The sequence below is a fragment of the Larus michahellis genome, chromosome 4 (genome assembly GCF_964199755.1).
Source record: "Larus michahellis chromosome 4, bLarMic1.1, whole genome shotgun sequence".
Classification (NCBI taxonomy): Eukaryota; Metazoa; Chordata; class Aves; order Charadriiformes; family Laridae; genus Larus; species Larus michahellis.
This window is the reverse complement of record NC_133899.1, coordinates 88,843,853-88,857,891: the sequence shown is the minus strand read 5'-3', so window position 1 is coordinate 88,857,891 and position 14,039 is coordinate 88,843,853. Positions and strand designations below refer to the sequence as shown.

Here is a 14,039-nt window from a genome sequence, read left to right as displayed (position 1 = left end):
AAAATGCTCTAAGACTGATGTAAATTCAAATGCTTGCTTAGGTTGGTTGTCATCTTGCTTGTCTTCCCCCTGAGATAGGCAGCAAAAAGTCGGGCAGGCTGATGGCATGACTTGCCTCAGCATTCAGGGCCAAATTCTGCTGTCATTTAATAGAATGATATTTCACTTATTTAATCAGAATGATTATGATTCATACTAGTAACATAAAATACAGGCCGCTGTTCAAAACTACGTTTGTAGTATGTATGTAGTAATGTATGTAGTAATTTCTGATCTATTTGTGGAAACGCTGAATGGGATATCGTGTTCCCACAGGGCTAAAGTGGAGGGTTTCTTAACGTGGAAGCTTCTTTTTAAAGACTATTCCTAGGTAATGAAATAAAAGCTCTGAGAAATTTAAACATAGTTCAGAATATAAAAGGTAGGGGAGAAAATACTCCCTTATCCCAACAAACATGCAGTTCCTGAGTGGAATTTCTTTACTGGCTGCGATGAGTCACTGCAGGGGCACAGTGTAAATACAGGTTGGTTATTGGAAGGTAAACCTCCTTTTAATGGAAAACTCCGTGTTGTTGTAGGAAAGCCTGCTTTTGGGAACTGATCCCAACAACTTGGATAAGATCACCTTACATGATGTTTTTGGTATACATGCTGCGGTGCTTTTAATGAGAAAATTAAAACATCAAGCCCATTCCACCACAGCTGTTAAATATGGATTTTATCCAGAGATGGTGCCAATTTAAAAAATAAAAATAAAAAAATTGCCCTTGAACTGGAGACTGAGACTTACAGCACTTTTCTTTTAGATGAGGACCCAATGTATGAGGTTAAAGTCACTGTCACACCCTCTCTCTGCAGCCTGGTGAGTAGCAAAGCGCAGCAGCTCCCGAGGAGGGATTAAGAGCCTCTGGCATGCCTTGTTAACCCAGTAGCAATTATGTGGGAAGGTTAGGCCACACTTCGGAGAGCTGGGCAATATTGCTGAATCCCCTCGGGTAAAGAACTCAGCGACTGTCCCGCCCAGCGGCCGTGAATGCTGTTTAACCTCTATTTAGTAATAAGGGATCCGCAGCTTCACCTTTTTGCTGAGAAAATGCAAGAAAATGCTCTGCAGTTGATTCTGCCTCGCACAGGTTCCTGGAGGAAGGGCTGGTTTCCAGCTGCAGGCAGAGGTTCTGGGCTGGGAATGCTAAATAAATGCTGAGGAAGGAACTGAAACCGTACTGCGACGTAAGGCAGGGGGATGTTCTCTCAGGATTTCCCTCCCAGGCAGCTTCTAGCTAAGGTACTGTGTGGTGGGGTGTCCCATTCCGAGGTGCTAATGGGCTATATAGGACTATAATGGACTATAGGACTAATGAAAAGGCAGGTTTCCAGTGCATAGGTGTTGGCTTTTTTTTTTTTTTTTTTTTTTTTTAAATAAAAACTTGGCTTTGGATCTGAGTAAAATTCAAAATTTTGAAAGTATAACTGCAGCTGGAAGCTTTCCAGTCTTTGCTGGTTGATGAAAATGCAACATAAATATGATCTCACACTCTGGAAGGTTTTTGTAAGTAGCGCTTCTCAACTTGCAAACGAAAGTTACTTTGCTTTCCAAGCTTTTAACAGGTGCATTAGCACCATGTGTTGAGAATTGGAAGCTGTGTCCAAATGCAAGAATTTGCACTTTGGAAAAGTCTCTACAGAAAGGAGATAACTGTATCTTAAACAAGAAGGGCACTTTAACATCTGTCTACAAATGATTAATGATTACTATGATGCAAGGAAAAACTAGGATAAGATAGAAGGGCACTAGTGAAAATGTGCTTTTAAAATTATACTGAGAACTGTTGGCAGATACGTTGTTAAAAAAGACCACTGTCTTCACATTTAGTGTCTGTAAACTGATGAATGAGTTGTATATACACACAGAGAAGTACAGTTGTCTAATATAAATATGTAATTAAGAAAGTATAGGTAATGTAAACATGCGGGGAGAGTTGCTGTGTCAGATGTTAAGTGGCAAGGTAATAATGCAGTGAACTTTTACACTAGTTTTTTATTGTTGTCTGGGGGTTGGACGGACGAGCAGTGTGGTCGCCCCCATTATCTAGCAGCAATTTCATTGCATTTGGTAGTAGCTTTTCACTTGCGCGCATGTATAAATGCACAAAGGGGAGGGAAGACCCTTGTGCTGTATTGCTAGGGATAGTTCTTGCAATTATAATGTATATATGGAAGGATTTTGAGGTGTCGGCTATCTGCAGAAAGACGGATAATATGTCAGGAATTATTTATAGATTAAATATTGGGGGGGGGAGGAGTTGATTCGAGGTTGGGACTTGGTTACTTGCATTACATTATAGAGATGTGTCTTTTTGAAGGGCCTCCTGCAAGAACCTACAGCTGTTAAACTTACAGCATTCATTGCTTTATTCCGATGCATGCCGAGAAAAGGCGTGCTAGCAGGCTAGTTGGCTGCTGCTGGTAAAAAGGTGCAGAATAAGCCAGGACGCCTGAACCAACACTGGAAACTGCATGTCTTGTGCAACTGTGCTGACATGCATTGTAAGCACTAATTATCTCTCTTAATGTAACATAATACAGTATCTACTTTAACTGTCTCATGGTATGTCAAGGGGTGTGACATGAAAATCTATGTCTAAGTGTAGTTCTCCAGAACAGCTGAGAAAATACCTTAATTCCATACCTGCAATACTCATATTCCAGTAATACAGTAAAGGCTTCTGAATCTATTTCTGTGTATTCAGAATACATCCACACATAAATTTGGATCGCTCTTTTCACACCACATCAAGGCAGAACTAGCACTTACTCTCACAAACCGTAGGCCTGCATTGTCTCTCTCTTTAGCCCCTGTTTTCATTCTTGGTTTCTGTCAACGTAGAGTTTAGCCCCTGTTTTCATCATTGCTTTCTGCTGCTGTTTGGTTTCTGCTTTAGTTGTGCCCAAGAAATGAGGAGAGAAATTGTCTTAGGTTTTGCTTGCACAACTGTAATCTGGAATTTTCAGTAGATCCTATTGGGGCTACTGCTGGATGAAAAGCTGGACATGACCCGGCAATGTGCGCTCACAGCCCAGAAAGCCCCCAGCATCCTGGGCTGCATCAGAAGCAGAGTGGCCAGCAGGTTGAGGGAGGGGATTCTGCCTGTCTGCTCCGCTCTGGTGAGACCCCACTTGGAGTACTGCCTTCAGCTCTGGGGCCCCCAACATAAGAAGGATGTGGACTTGTTGGAGCAAGTCCGGAGGAGGCCATGAAGATGATCAAAGGGCTGGAGCACCTCTCCTATGAGGACAGCCTGAGAGAGTTGGGGTTGTTCAGCCTGGAGAAGAGAAGGCTCCAGGGAGGCCTTATAGCCCCTTCCAGTACCTCAAGGGGGCCTACAAGAAAGATGGCGACAAACTTTTTAGCAGGGCCTGTTGCGATAGGACAAGGGGCAATGGCTTTAAACTTAAAGAGGGAAGATTTAGACTAGATAGAAGGAAGAAATGTTTTATGCTGAGGATGGTGAAACACTGGCCCAGGTTGCCCAGAGAGGTGGTAGATGCCCCATCCCTGGAAACATTCAAGGCCAGGTTGGACGGGGCTCTGAGCAACCTGATCTAGTAGAAGATCTCCGTGCTCATTGCAGGGGGGTTGGACTAGATGACCTTTAAAGGTCCCCTCTAACCCAAAACCATTCTATGATCCTATAGATTAATGGGTTATGGGGTTTATTACTATTATTTTTTTCTTTTGCATTTGCAATGTAGTAGTCTGTTACAGATCTGTTCATTAAGAATAAATGAAGAATAGGCCAACATTTGATGTTACTCGTGCTAAAAAAACTCATTCTAGGCTACTGTTTCAAATCAGACTTTTTTTCCAGTGCACATGGATCACTCATTTACAGGTAACAGTACAATATAAGCACCTCATTGTTTCATCTTCTTGGTTTGCTTGGGACTTTTGGTACAGTCAGAACCGTTCTCCGCTGGTCCTCAGTGAGGCAGTAGTGGTGAAGTTCCAAATGCTGTTTTTTAGGAAGTGAGAATATCTTTGGGTGGAGTGCAGTTTTATAACTGGAAATCCCAAGTGATCCTCTTGTCTTCTTTAGCAGGCTTCCAAGGGTAAATGTGAAATTTGAGGCCTTTGGCAAGATAGCAGAAGCCCAGCAAGCCACATGGGTAGGGCTCGTGATGCAGAAGGCTGGCCTTTAATTTTCTGCACTAGCCTGAAATTAGAAAGGGCCCTGTGGTTTGTTATTCGAAGGGGTTTTCTTAACTATCAGGTAAGAAATCAGAGAGCCTATGTTTAGACAACTCATGGTGTGCTAGAAATATACCGTGCTAACGAGTAATGACTATGAGATGTGGTTTTTGGGGTAATGGGCAAGTTGGATGCCTTTGTGTACTTCAGTCCTGTTAATTTACTCGTGCTTCCATAAAAAACTCTAAGCGATGGGAGCCATGGTCCAGTGCCCTGCTCATTTTCTTGATTGGTAGGAATCCCTACTGATAGGGATCAGTATATGACTTCCAGAGTTATTCCATTGTCTTTAAAGTAATTTGGGCAGAAAAAGTCTTGCAAACTCATACTTTAGAAAAAAAAAATTGATGGGATTTGTTTGTAAAGAGTCTTTCTATACTAGTATATTTTTATGTAGTTTAATATGAAAAAAATTAAATGCTTGATGAATACACTAGCAAAATTCCTGATGACACATTTAATCGGAAGCATAACCAAAATAATATGCTAAGTAGAGAATGTGGACCACAAGGAACAAAAAATTGAGGATGAAATTGCCCATCTGAAATTAAATGCCTGGGTAGCATGAAACTAAGGAATAATAACAGAAGACAGTAAATTTGGGGTGTAGGTTTTTATAGGTTGCTTTATACTTTCTTAAAAGTACAAGTTATATGTGTTCCTAGTTGATGCTAATCCAGTTCCCACCATTTTTTTCACTATTTCCCCATCACTAGTTCCCTGTTCATGTATTGCCTTTCTCTTACAGTATCCCTAGACCTCATACAAGGATGGGAATGTGCTGTGTGTGCATAGAATGAATAATATATTGGGCTCTCTGCTGATGTTGAAAACTTACATATTGCAAATGCTGAAAGAAACCAGAGATTGTGTTGCTTCAGAGTTACATCAGTGGTTTCAGTGGAAGTTGGAGAAATGCATTAGTGAATTATTCTATGAGATTTTAAGTGTGCCTCTGGGAACACTGGGAAAGCAAGTCTATACCTAACACTTTGTGAAGGGCTTGTAATTCCCTTGGGCTGTGATGAAAAGCAATATCACCATTCCCCTTTCTTCATCTTACCTTGAAGGAGATGTGAGAGCTCCTGGCAGTTTCACACGTGTGCAAGGCCACTGCCGGAGCTGTTTGTCTGCCTCTGCAGTCAGATAGTGCTGATGAAATCTGGCCCTGCACGTATGAATAGTCCAAGTGCCAACAAGCACAGCCGCAGTGCTTCATGAGTTGTCAGGACTTCTGCAGTCTGGTATTTCACCACCCTGCTCTTCGGAGGTTTATTTGCCATCCTAGTCCCCCTTACTTGCATTTAAATGCTATACAATTTTTAAATACCTGACTTTATCCAGCTATCGCGGGTCTTGGCTTTCTTTTTTTTAATTGTATTTGAACCTATTGATCAGTTTACGTATATCATTTTGCAAAATGATGATACCTGAAAGGTATAAGTGCTAACTTCACAGCTTGCTTTAAGTCTTATCTAAGCTGATACATACAATATGGTAATGGTTGTTGCCTTAACCGCATTAAAACGCCATTCAAGTTCTGTGTTACAACACTCTGCTTGTGGTTTTTTGCTAAAAACAGATTTACCAACTTTTTTTGGTCTTTTTTTTTTTCTTTTTTTTAACCCAGTGCTGTTTAATCAAACAGGACGTTTTATGGTACTTTAAAATGAAGGCAGCTGAGGGTAAACCTCAGTTCTGATTTAAAATACTCTTGTACTATAATATAGATTAGAACTGAGGACTTCATGTCTTTTCCAAATGCTAAATGAGATTTTCTTACTGTTAGGAACAGATTTCTCTTCTATATATTTATGCCTATATAAAGTACTTTTTTATAAAGTTTTTTTCTTTTACTTTCTATGTGTTGATAAATACCTTTTCTATGGAATTGCTTGTTTAATAATAAAACACATTCTGAAAATTAATATGTCCATGAAGCAGACTATACTTGAATGCAATCTCTTCTTTTTTTTTTTTTTTTTTTTCTTAAGGGAACCATAAACGTTCCCTTCAAAATGTTCCCAATAAATTTTCTTGGAGTTACTGAGAATTCAATGCGTTCATTGTTAAGAAATAGTTTTAAATTTTTAGGAGCAGCTCTGAGTGTGCACAGACCACCGCTTCACATGTAGCTTCGAGATGGAATCTTTCATTCAGCAGTGCAGTTATTACTCTTCAGACGATGCCAGGTGAAGTAATAACACTTATTTTACTTGCTCAGGAGCCAGCATACTAGGTGGGTCCTCAGTTCTCCTAGGCAACCCAGTCAGCCAGCTCTGGGAGGATACGGTCAACATAGATGTAAATCTAGTTAATAAGTCATTTTAAAGACATGTTTTTCTTAGATAGGGAAGCACTTAAAATAGTCATTATGAAGCTTACTTGGAAGGAGTGACCTTATTCCGGAGAGGTCTTTGTCCAGTATGCATTTTTGTTAGTGACTCAGTGCTGAATCAGACTCCATATCAAAGATGGAAATCGGTCAGAGTAGATCCCACTGCAGCAGGAATCCCACGGTGATCTTTTGGGAGCAAAGGACACAGTACTGTAAACAGCGCATTGATTTAGTGATAAATAATCCTATTTTAAGTTGAATTCTCTTTTCTGTCAGGCGGGCCAGGTTATTGAATAATGGCAGGGCTTTATCAATATGGTAACTTCAAGACATCTAGGAATATTAGAAAGTTTCTTTGTAGTGGTGCAGAGTAGCTACGTCACAACAACTGCCATGTAAGTTTGTTTCGTTTTGTTTTCATTTTACCTGGACCATCACAATTTTGCTTGAGGGACATGTATATGTGTAAACTGATGTGCTGAAGGCATCAGACATGACGCACGCAGGACAGTATGATAGGTCTGAGAGTGGGTTTTACCTGCTTGGTTTTGTTGACTGGCAGAGATGCTCTTACTGTGTCTTAGAAAATCTTGGAAATAAATGGAAGCAGTATTTTGGAAACAATACTGAAAGTAATAGCAGTACCAGCAGTAATAGTCTTACTGCTGCTAAACAATAAACAGCATCTGCCTGAGCATCCTGGCTCTGCCTTTGCCTTCCGAATAGCACTGTCAGAGGTCTTACGTGTGCAAGTGCAGATGATTTGCTAGTTTTAGTAGCAAAATGAAAATTTTGACCCCTAAAACTGTCTGTTCATCTGCCACTTGGATTTAGAAGCACCGAATATATTAACATTTTTACTGGTAAAAGACATCTACCAAGAGCTCTACTTGGTGCAGATGAATCAGGGTATAAAAGTTGAAAGAAAGGCAAACTTCAGTGCCTTCTCTTGCTCTGTTTTGTGACGCAGCGTTTCTCCGAGCTGTGCCAGACTGCAGCATCTACCCACCAGCTGCTCCGTGCCCGGCTGTACCTTGAGTGCAGCAGCATCGGACAAGCTTTTCTTCTTCCTATCTGCCAGCAGGCCCCGGCTTACCTAAGGATGCTGAAGTGACATAGATCATCGGACTTGTAGGGAAATTGCTGGTTAGATACTGTTAAAGATGCTCGAGCATCCCAGGCTGTGCCTGTCCTAGTAGTTAAAAAAGCCAAGGATTTTTCATTGGCCTTCGAGAACAAGTAGCACAGTCCAACCATGTCCATACAGCTAAACTCCCTCTTCCCCAAGCACGGCAGACTTCTCCAAAGACCAGAACTTGTCCTGTCGTGTCCTTCAGAGCGTGTTTCTGCTCTGTCTGGGAGTGATAGAACCAAAAACCGTTCCACAAAGTGCACTAATATGAAGTCAAGTGAGTAGTCCTGTGGTTGGGCCCGTGTCCTGGAACTTTTATTTGCCTAGTCGAGGCACAGCTGGACCAGGATGTGACCTGTGATGGGTTGCACTTCTCCCAGAAAGAAAAAAAAAGTTCATTTTTGGTGCAAAGGGATATATCGCAAGTCCTGTGGCATAAGCCGTACTGCTTGCCTCGCCCCAGCTATCAGAAAACAGGGTGCTGGGGGAGGCCTTGATTTACAATGGCATCCTGACTTTTTTGTGACAGCACTGAATAGGCTTATTTGTGTTTTATGAGGTTTTATAAATGAAATTAAACAGCACTTGTCAAAATAAGCAAAATTTATTTTGAGCTGTTTTTTTTTTTTTATGCAGGTGACTTTAACTTTTAATTTTATAAAGCTTGTATTACCATTGTAGTTATCAAAGAGAATTTTCCACTTTCTGTCATACTGTCCTATAAAGGGTGAGTAGGCCGTGCCTGGGGTCTCCCATCCATTTATCTGGTTTTAAATACATGATGGCCAGTTGTGCTTGAATAGCTGGCATGACGATTCTGTAAATTGCAGATACGGTGATGTCTCTGTAAAACTGGGAGCGTGTTCGTGTCTAGACCACTAAGGGTTTTTGTCTTTCATCGTGGAATGAATCAGAAGGTTTTGAAGGACAACTTTTCGATTCCTGAAATACTAAATCGCATTAAACCAGTTCTTTTAACCAGTAGGTCCAGATGTGGAGTTAAATTCCTTTTATTTTTTCATAAAACGTTGGTTTTGCCATGTAGAAAAAGAAAGTGATTCAGGCACTGTGAACTAAGTTAAACTATTGTAGAATGACTAATCATTTCATTACGCAAGGAGCCATTTTTCGTGCTAGTTACAGAAATCATAAGATTGCATGTATAAAAGTACCTTTTTTTTTGTGGGGTAAACTACTTACATTTTAAGAGACGAAATCAGTCTCGATTATGTTCTCCAGTCTTCAGTTCTGAATGTTGATTTCTGTGAGCTGTTTTGGATTACTGTTGATCTGATCATCTGGATCTGTAATTGAAATAGAAAGGGTCTGTAATTCTTAGGGCTGGCATACTGAAAGTTTATAAGTAGGTTGCCCTGCGGTAGGGTGTAATTTGGGACAGCATACGTTAATACTGCAAAATTATAGGCCATGTGAAGCTCACTTATTTCCAATAATGTGTAAACTCCCAAGACACACATGTTTAAGAAGTTGCAAATAGCTGTGTGCAGAACTAGAAGGTTACATTGGGAAAGTGGTATTTCTTTCAGTTGGTATACATGCGTGCCCTTGAAAGGCCACTGATTTGAATAAATATTAAAATTATATATGTTTGAAACAATTTTAATGGGTTCTGATAGTCATAGTGTGCTTCTGTGATTAATTATGAAAAAAAAACCTGCAAGGAGTGACTGCAATTTGTACAAAGGGATTTTGTATTGAAGGGCCACTTACATTTAGTTAGATGTCCTCATTCGTTCTTGCTGTGCAGGCGTTTCTAGATCTCTTTAGGTACAGTAGAGCATGTAGTTTTGAAGAACAAGGCCATTCCCTTAAATATGGTGGGTTTATCAGAGTATGATTGGTTTACTCGCATCTTTAGATACAAAGTTGTAATTTCTTGAAGAATTTTAAAGGTGTTTTCTTGGATAGCAGAAACTATTACGGTCCTCCCTTCTGCTGATACGGGAACGTGGCATCCTTGTTAGTGTTGCAGAATAAGGTGCCTGGACAAAAAGGTGAATGTTGGTGTTTGAAGAGGAACCTGCTCCATGCTTTCTGTCTAGGTTGCAGTCTCTGGTTTCCAGGGCTTATTCTTTTATTGGATATAATGGCCGTATTGTAAAGGATAGAGGAGAATTATTAAACAGGTTCATGTTAAAAGTGGATTGTACTTCTGGGCCTTACTGAAGTGTTTTTTCCTTTTAAAGATGACATTGCGATTCTCACCAAGTTCAAGCCGTCGCGGTCAGAAGGTATTGTACTAACCAGTGTTGCGTCATCCTCCCTCTTGTGTGTGTCCTCTGTCCCTTTTTGTTTTTTTATCCTACTGAGAGCCTCTTGGAAATCAAACTTAAGTTTGTATGAGTCATTGATATCACATATGAGCCAAGCTTTTTGCAATGTGGTATACAAGTCAATTTTTAGCTATCTGTGGGCAAGTCTTGGTTAAGAACTAATTGTGCATCTTTGTTCCTGGTGCTTGTTGCAGTTCTGGGTTGCGGCTCCTTTATGCCTTCCTACATGACTTGGACATGGATTTCTTATATTGCTTAGGAACCTGTTTATATGTTTTTCAAGGAGTGAACATATTAAGTATGTTGTACTTCTCAGTTAATACATGTTTTGCATTCTCTTTTTGCCGTCTTGTGTGCTGCACTAGGGTTATTCAGTTTCACTCCCCTGGAGCAGATACCAAGAGGATTTGCATCCACAAGTTGCCTAAGTAATCAGCTATAGAATGATAGAATTTTCATAGTTGGAAAGGACCTTTGAGATCATCAAGTCTAACCATACACACACAAAAAACCCCCTACAATCTCTGCCACTAGAGCATGCCCTGAAGTGCCACATCTAGACGTTCCTTAAACACCTCTAGGGATGGTGACTCAACCCCCTCCCTGGGCAGGCTGTCCCAGTGCCTCACCACTCTTTCAGTAAAGTAATTCTTCCTAATATCTAACCTAAACCTCCCCTGCCGCAACTTCAGACCATTTCCTCTGGTCCTGTCATTATTCACCTGGGAGAAGAGGCCAACACCCACCTCTCTCCAGCCTCCTTTCAGGGAGTTGTAGAGGGCAATGAGGTCTCCCCTCAGCCGCCTCTTCTCCAAGCTAAACATGATACTGGGAATGCATTTGAAATGTAGAAATCTGAATTGCACTTGTTCCTGAGGTTAAACTTTCACAACTGCAGAAAGGAAATCCAGAAAAAACAGACACCAAGGCTGCTGTTGTAGGCCGTGGAATCAGGTCAAGTCCTCTCAGCAGCACAGGCAAATTGAATGTTACTGCTCCAGGGACAAGGTGCCAGGCTGCTTCTGCCATGGAGGGTTGTGTGACCAAACGTTTGGGCTTTCTGCTCCTGGGATGGCTACCTTTGGCCAAAGCTGCAGCAGCCACCTGCTTCCCAGGGCTGTAGGCAGAGCAGGCAGCAGAGCATCATGGTGAGGATCCCTTTCTTCCATCGGGCAGTGGTCTGCTCTCCTGCGCAGCACTCTATGAAGCTAGACCCTCTGTTTAGGAATGTTCTTGCAGAAGCAGCTTCTCAAGTAAGTTAATCTGAATATTGTGTTAGCTGTTTTTTGAGTCAAGACTTTTGTGTTCTTACTATAATCTTCTCCCATTATGTGCCATTTGTTTCTCATATGTGTTAAGCGCTTGTGCTGTGTTGGGAGGTGAAGTGAATTCAGTTCTGTGCTGAAGCTGTTCCTGTAAACCTTTTCTGTGTTTGGTGGTCTGTCTTACAGCGTAGTCCCTGTAGCATTTGTAATATATTTGGGCAGGCAGAATGATCCCAGATTATTTACTTGCACGCTAACTTTTTAGATCTGACTTAACACTGGCCTCTCAATTTGTATCAGCATATGCAAACATCTTTCTACAGGTGCTGAATAAAACTTAAGTGTTCAAATTATATCAACTAATAGAGATTTTGCAGGCGCAGTTTGCTTTAGCAAAATGGCATGCAACAACTTTGAATGTCTGAGCATTCAGAAACCTCTTCACTGTATGTTATATACTATTATATACTGTCGCCCAGTTTCTCATCGCATCATACGTACAGTTATAAATTACAGAGACCTTTTTCTGTAAGTGAATTTAGACAAAGCTTGAGAGGATTTTGTTTCCTCTACTTTTTTTCTTTCAATACTTCCTTGCTGTTTGATGGAGAAAGGAGTATGACGAATCCTTTTTTTTTTTTTTTTGGAAGAAAGAGGCAACTTTCTTAGGTGCCTGCTCTAGGTTGTGATGAGCTGTTTTCAAAACTGCTTATCCTTTCGCATTGGTGGTAGAGCTGTTTAGATGCCTGATTTAGGAGACTGGTCTGTCTGTCTAATCAGCAGAGACATGGTTGTTTACAAAAACTTGGAGCAGGAGCCTAGTTTATGGGTTCTGAATTGCTCTCCGGAAGGAATTGTTGACACAGTAGGTCCAGAGCCACAAACCCAGCAAACATCTCAGTATGATTTAGGGATCTGAAGATATCCAATATGATTTTCCCCTATAATGTTAACATTTAAGTAACAGTGTCCTTGGTGGACTGACTATATTTGCAGCAAAGTCGTGTTGGGAGTTCAATAGTGTTGTTAAAATGAAGGTGGTGGTTTTTTGTTGTTTTGGGGGTTTTTTTGAACAAGAAGAAGCTTGGTAATTTAAGTTGACATTACTGTTCTTGATCCTGTCTCCATATCTCCATTATGTGGGCGTCTGTAATCTTGAGATTATGCACCATTAATCCCTTAGCAACACAAAAATAATTCAATTTCTAGCAAGCAACCCCAGAGATAATTGAACTTTCAAAATGGAGGCAGGAAGGCTCCAGATGTGAGACTTTCACAGTCACCTATCAGACATTTGAGACAAGAAGGAATTTTATCTCATCAAATATGTGATGCTGACAGATTTTTGTTTGTGGCATTTAAAAATGTATTTCTGTGACTGCAAGGTTACAACTAGATAGTACTGACTGAGTATATTGTGTCTCGCAGTGTTTTTTCCCTTCAAAGAACCATTCTTGAAGACTTTATGTAGCTGAGTACTGTTTTCCAGCTTTTGCTTGTTCATAGTTCCACGCTTTCAGGGTTCACTTCATTTTCAGATACGATCATACTTGAAAATAAGGAATGTATTTATGTGAATCTTTCTTTCAATGTTCCTTAGGGGAAGAATGCAATGGACCTTTATGTGAAACTATTTCAACCACAGGATCAGAAGCCCCAAGCAGCTCTGAGGTAAGGTACAGTACCAATGGCGTTAACATACTGGTGGTAGGAAGAAAAATGAACAGTCTCTGTGAAAGGCAGAATTAGTCTTAAAAATATTTCTTTTAGATTATCTCGTACCTTCTTTTTTGTCCACGCAAACATTTTCTTCCTCTAGTGTTCTGAAGGAGCAAACCCATGAAAGTAACACTGCTACTCATTGAGTGTTTTGAGAGAGTTCCGCATGTTAGCGCTACAACACAATAGTAGTACAAAACGGTGTTTCCAGTATCAGTCTTGAAATGAGAATCACATGATCATTTAATATTTTGGCAATTGGAAAAACATAATGCTTCTGCACAAACTCAACACTTTGTTTTTTGCTCCATATTGTATTGCTGGCTTGCTAGGGAATTTAAGGCACTTCTGCGTTCCTCTGCTCTAGGAACTTTTTGACAGTGCAGCAAGATTTATGAGAAAGCAAATGAAGATTTGAGTTATAAGGATACCTCTTCCTTTCAACATGGGCAAAACAAAAAGTATCATCAGCTATTCTTTTTTTCACAGTACTTCATTGCTTAATACGTACAGTACACAATATCTTAAATAGATAGCAGTGTGTGGTTACTATTCAGTTAAGAAACAGATTTAAAAAGAATATTGAAAATATGCAGTCTTGAAATTGGCATTTTATTTTAATTTCTATTGTCTGATTTCTTTATTATGGTTATTATATGCTTAGAGGAAGATAGGAAGAGTTTTAGATAGGAAAAGAAATAGTTGCTCTGTCAAAGTAAAGAGAACTCATCAGAAATGATGTCTTTTGAATCGAGTGTTGAAAAACTGTAGCTGTTCTGCTGAACGTCTTTGGAGTAAAACATGTCCTCACCTACCTCTAAGAGGCAAATTTGGAGATGGCCCTGTGAAGACAGAACTTGGAAGTGCTTCCTAGATTACACAGGTCTTCATCTTGTTAGCACATGCAACCATATCACCTAAAAGTTTTCATAAATCTATTGGTTCCATCTTAAAAATTGTTAGTATGTTCACCCTGCTGCTTTCTCAATCTACTGTGGGAGTTGTAGTAATCTCTTTCTCCTGGAAAATTCTCAGTGAAGAG

At 40.3% G+C, this 14,039-nt stretch overlaps 1 protein-coding gene across 19 annotated transcripts in view; it reads left to right on the top strand.

The window, feature by feature from the left end:
* The window catches only part of ANO5 (anoctamin 5), a 60,619-nt gene that overhangs the window by 2,883 nt on the left and 43,697 nt on the right, over nucleotides 1-14,039 (top strand). For 10 of the 19 annotated variants that reach the window (XR_012586902.1, XR_012586903.1, XM_074586294.1 and 7 more), the window contains exons 2-3: nucleotides 9,927-9,971; nucleotides 12,879-12,949. Coding sequence is in view for 17 of the 19 variants with exons in the window: in XM_074586294.1 (XP_074442395.1) it covers nucleotides 9,927-9,971; nucleotides 12,879-12,949 (116 nt within the window). In the remaining 2 variants the exon portion in view is untranslated. The remainder of the gene's footprint in view (nucleotides 1-9,926; nucleotides 9,972-12,878; nucleotides 12,950-14,039) is intronic. The other 9 variants (XM_074586305.1, XM_074586302.1, XM_074586295.1 and 6 more) reach the window with 1 other exon arrangement.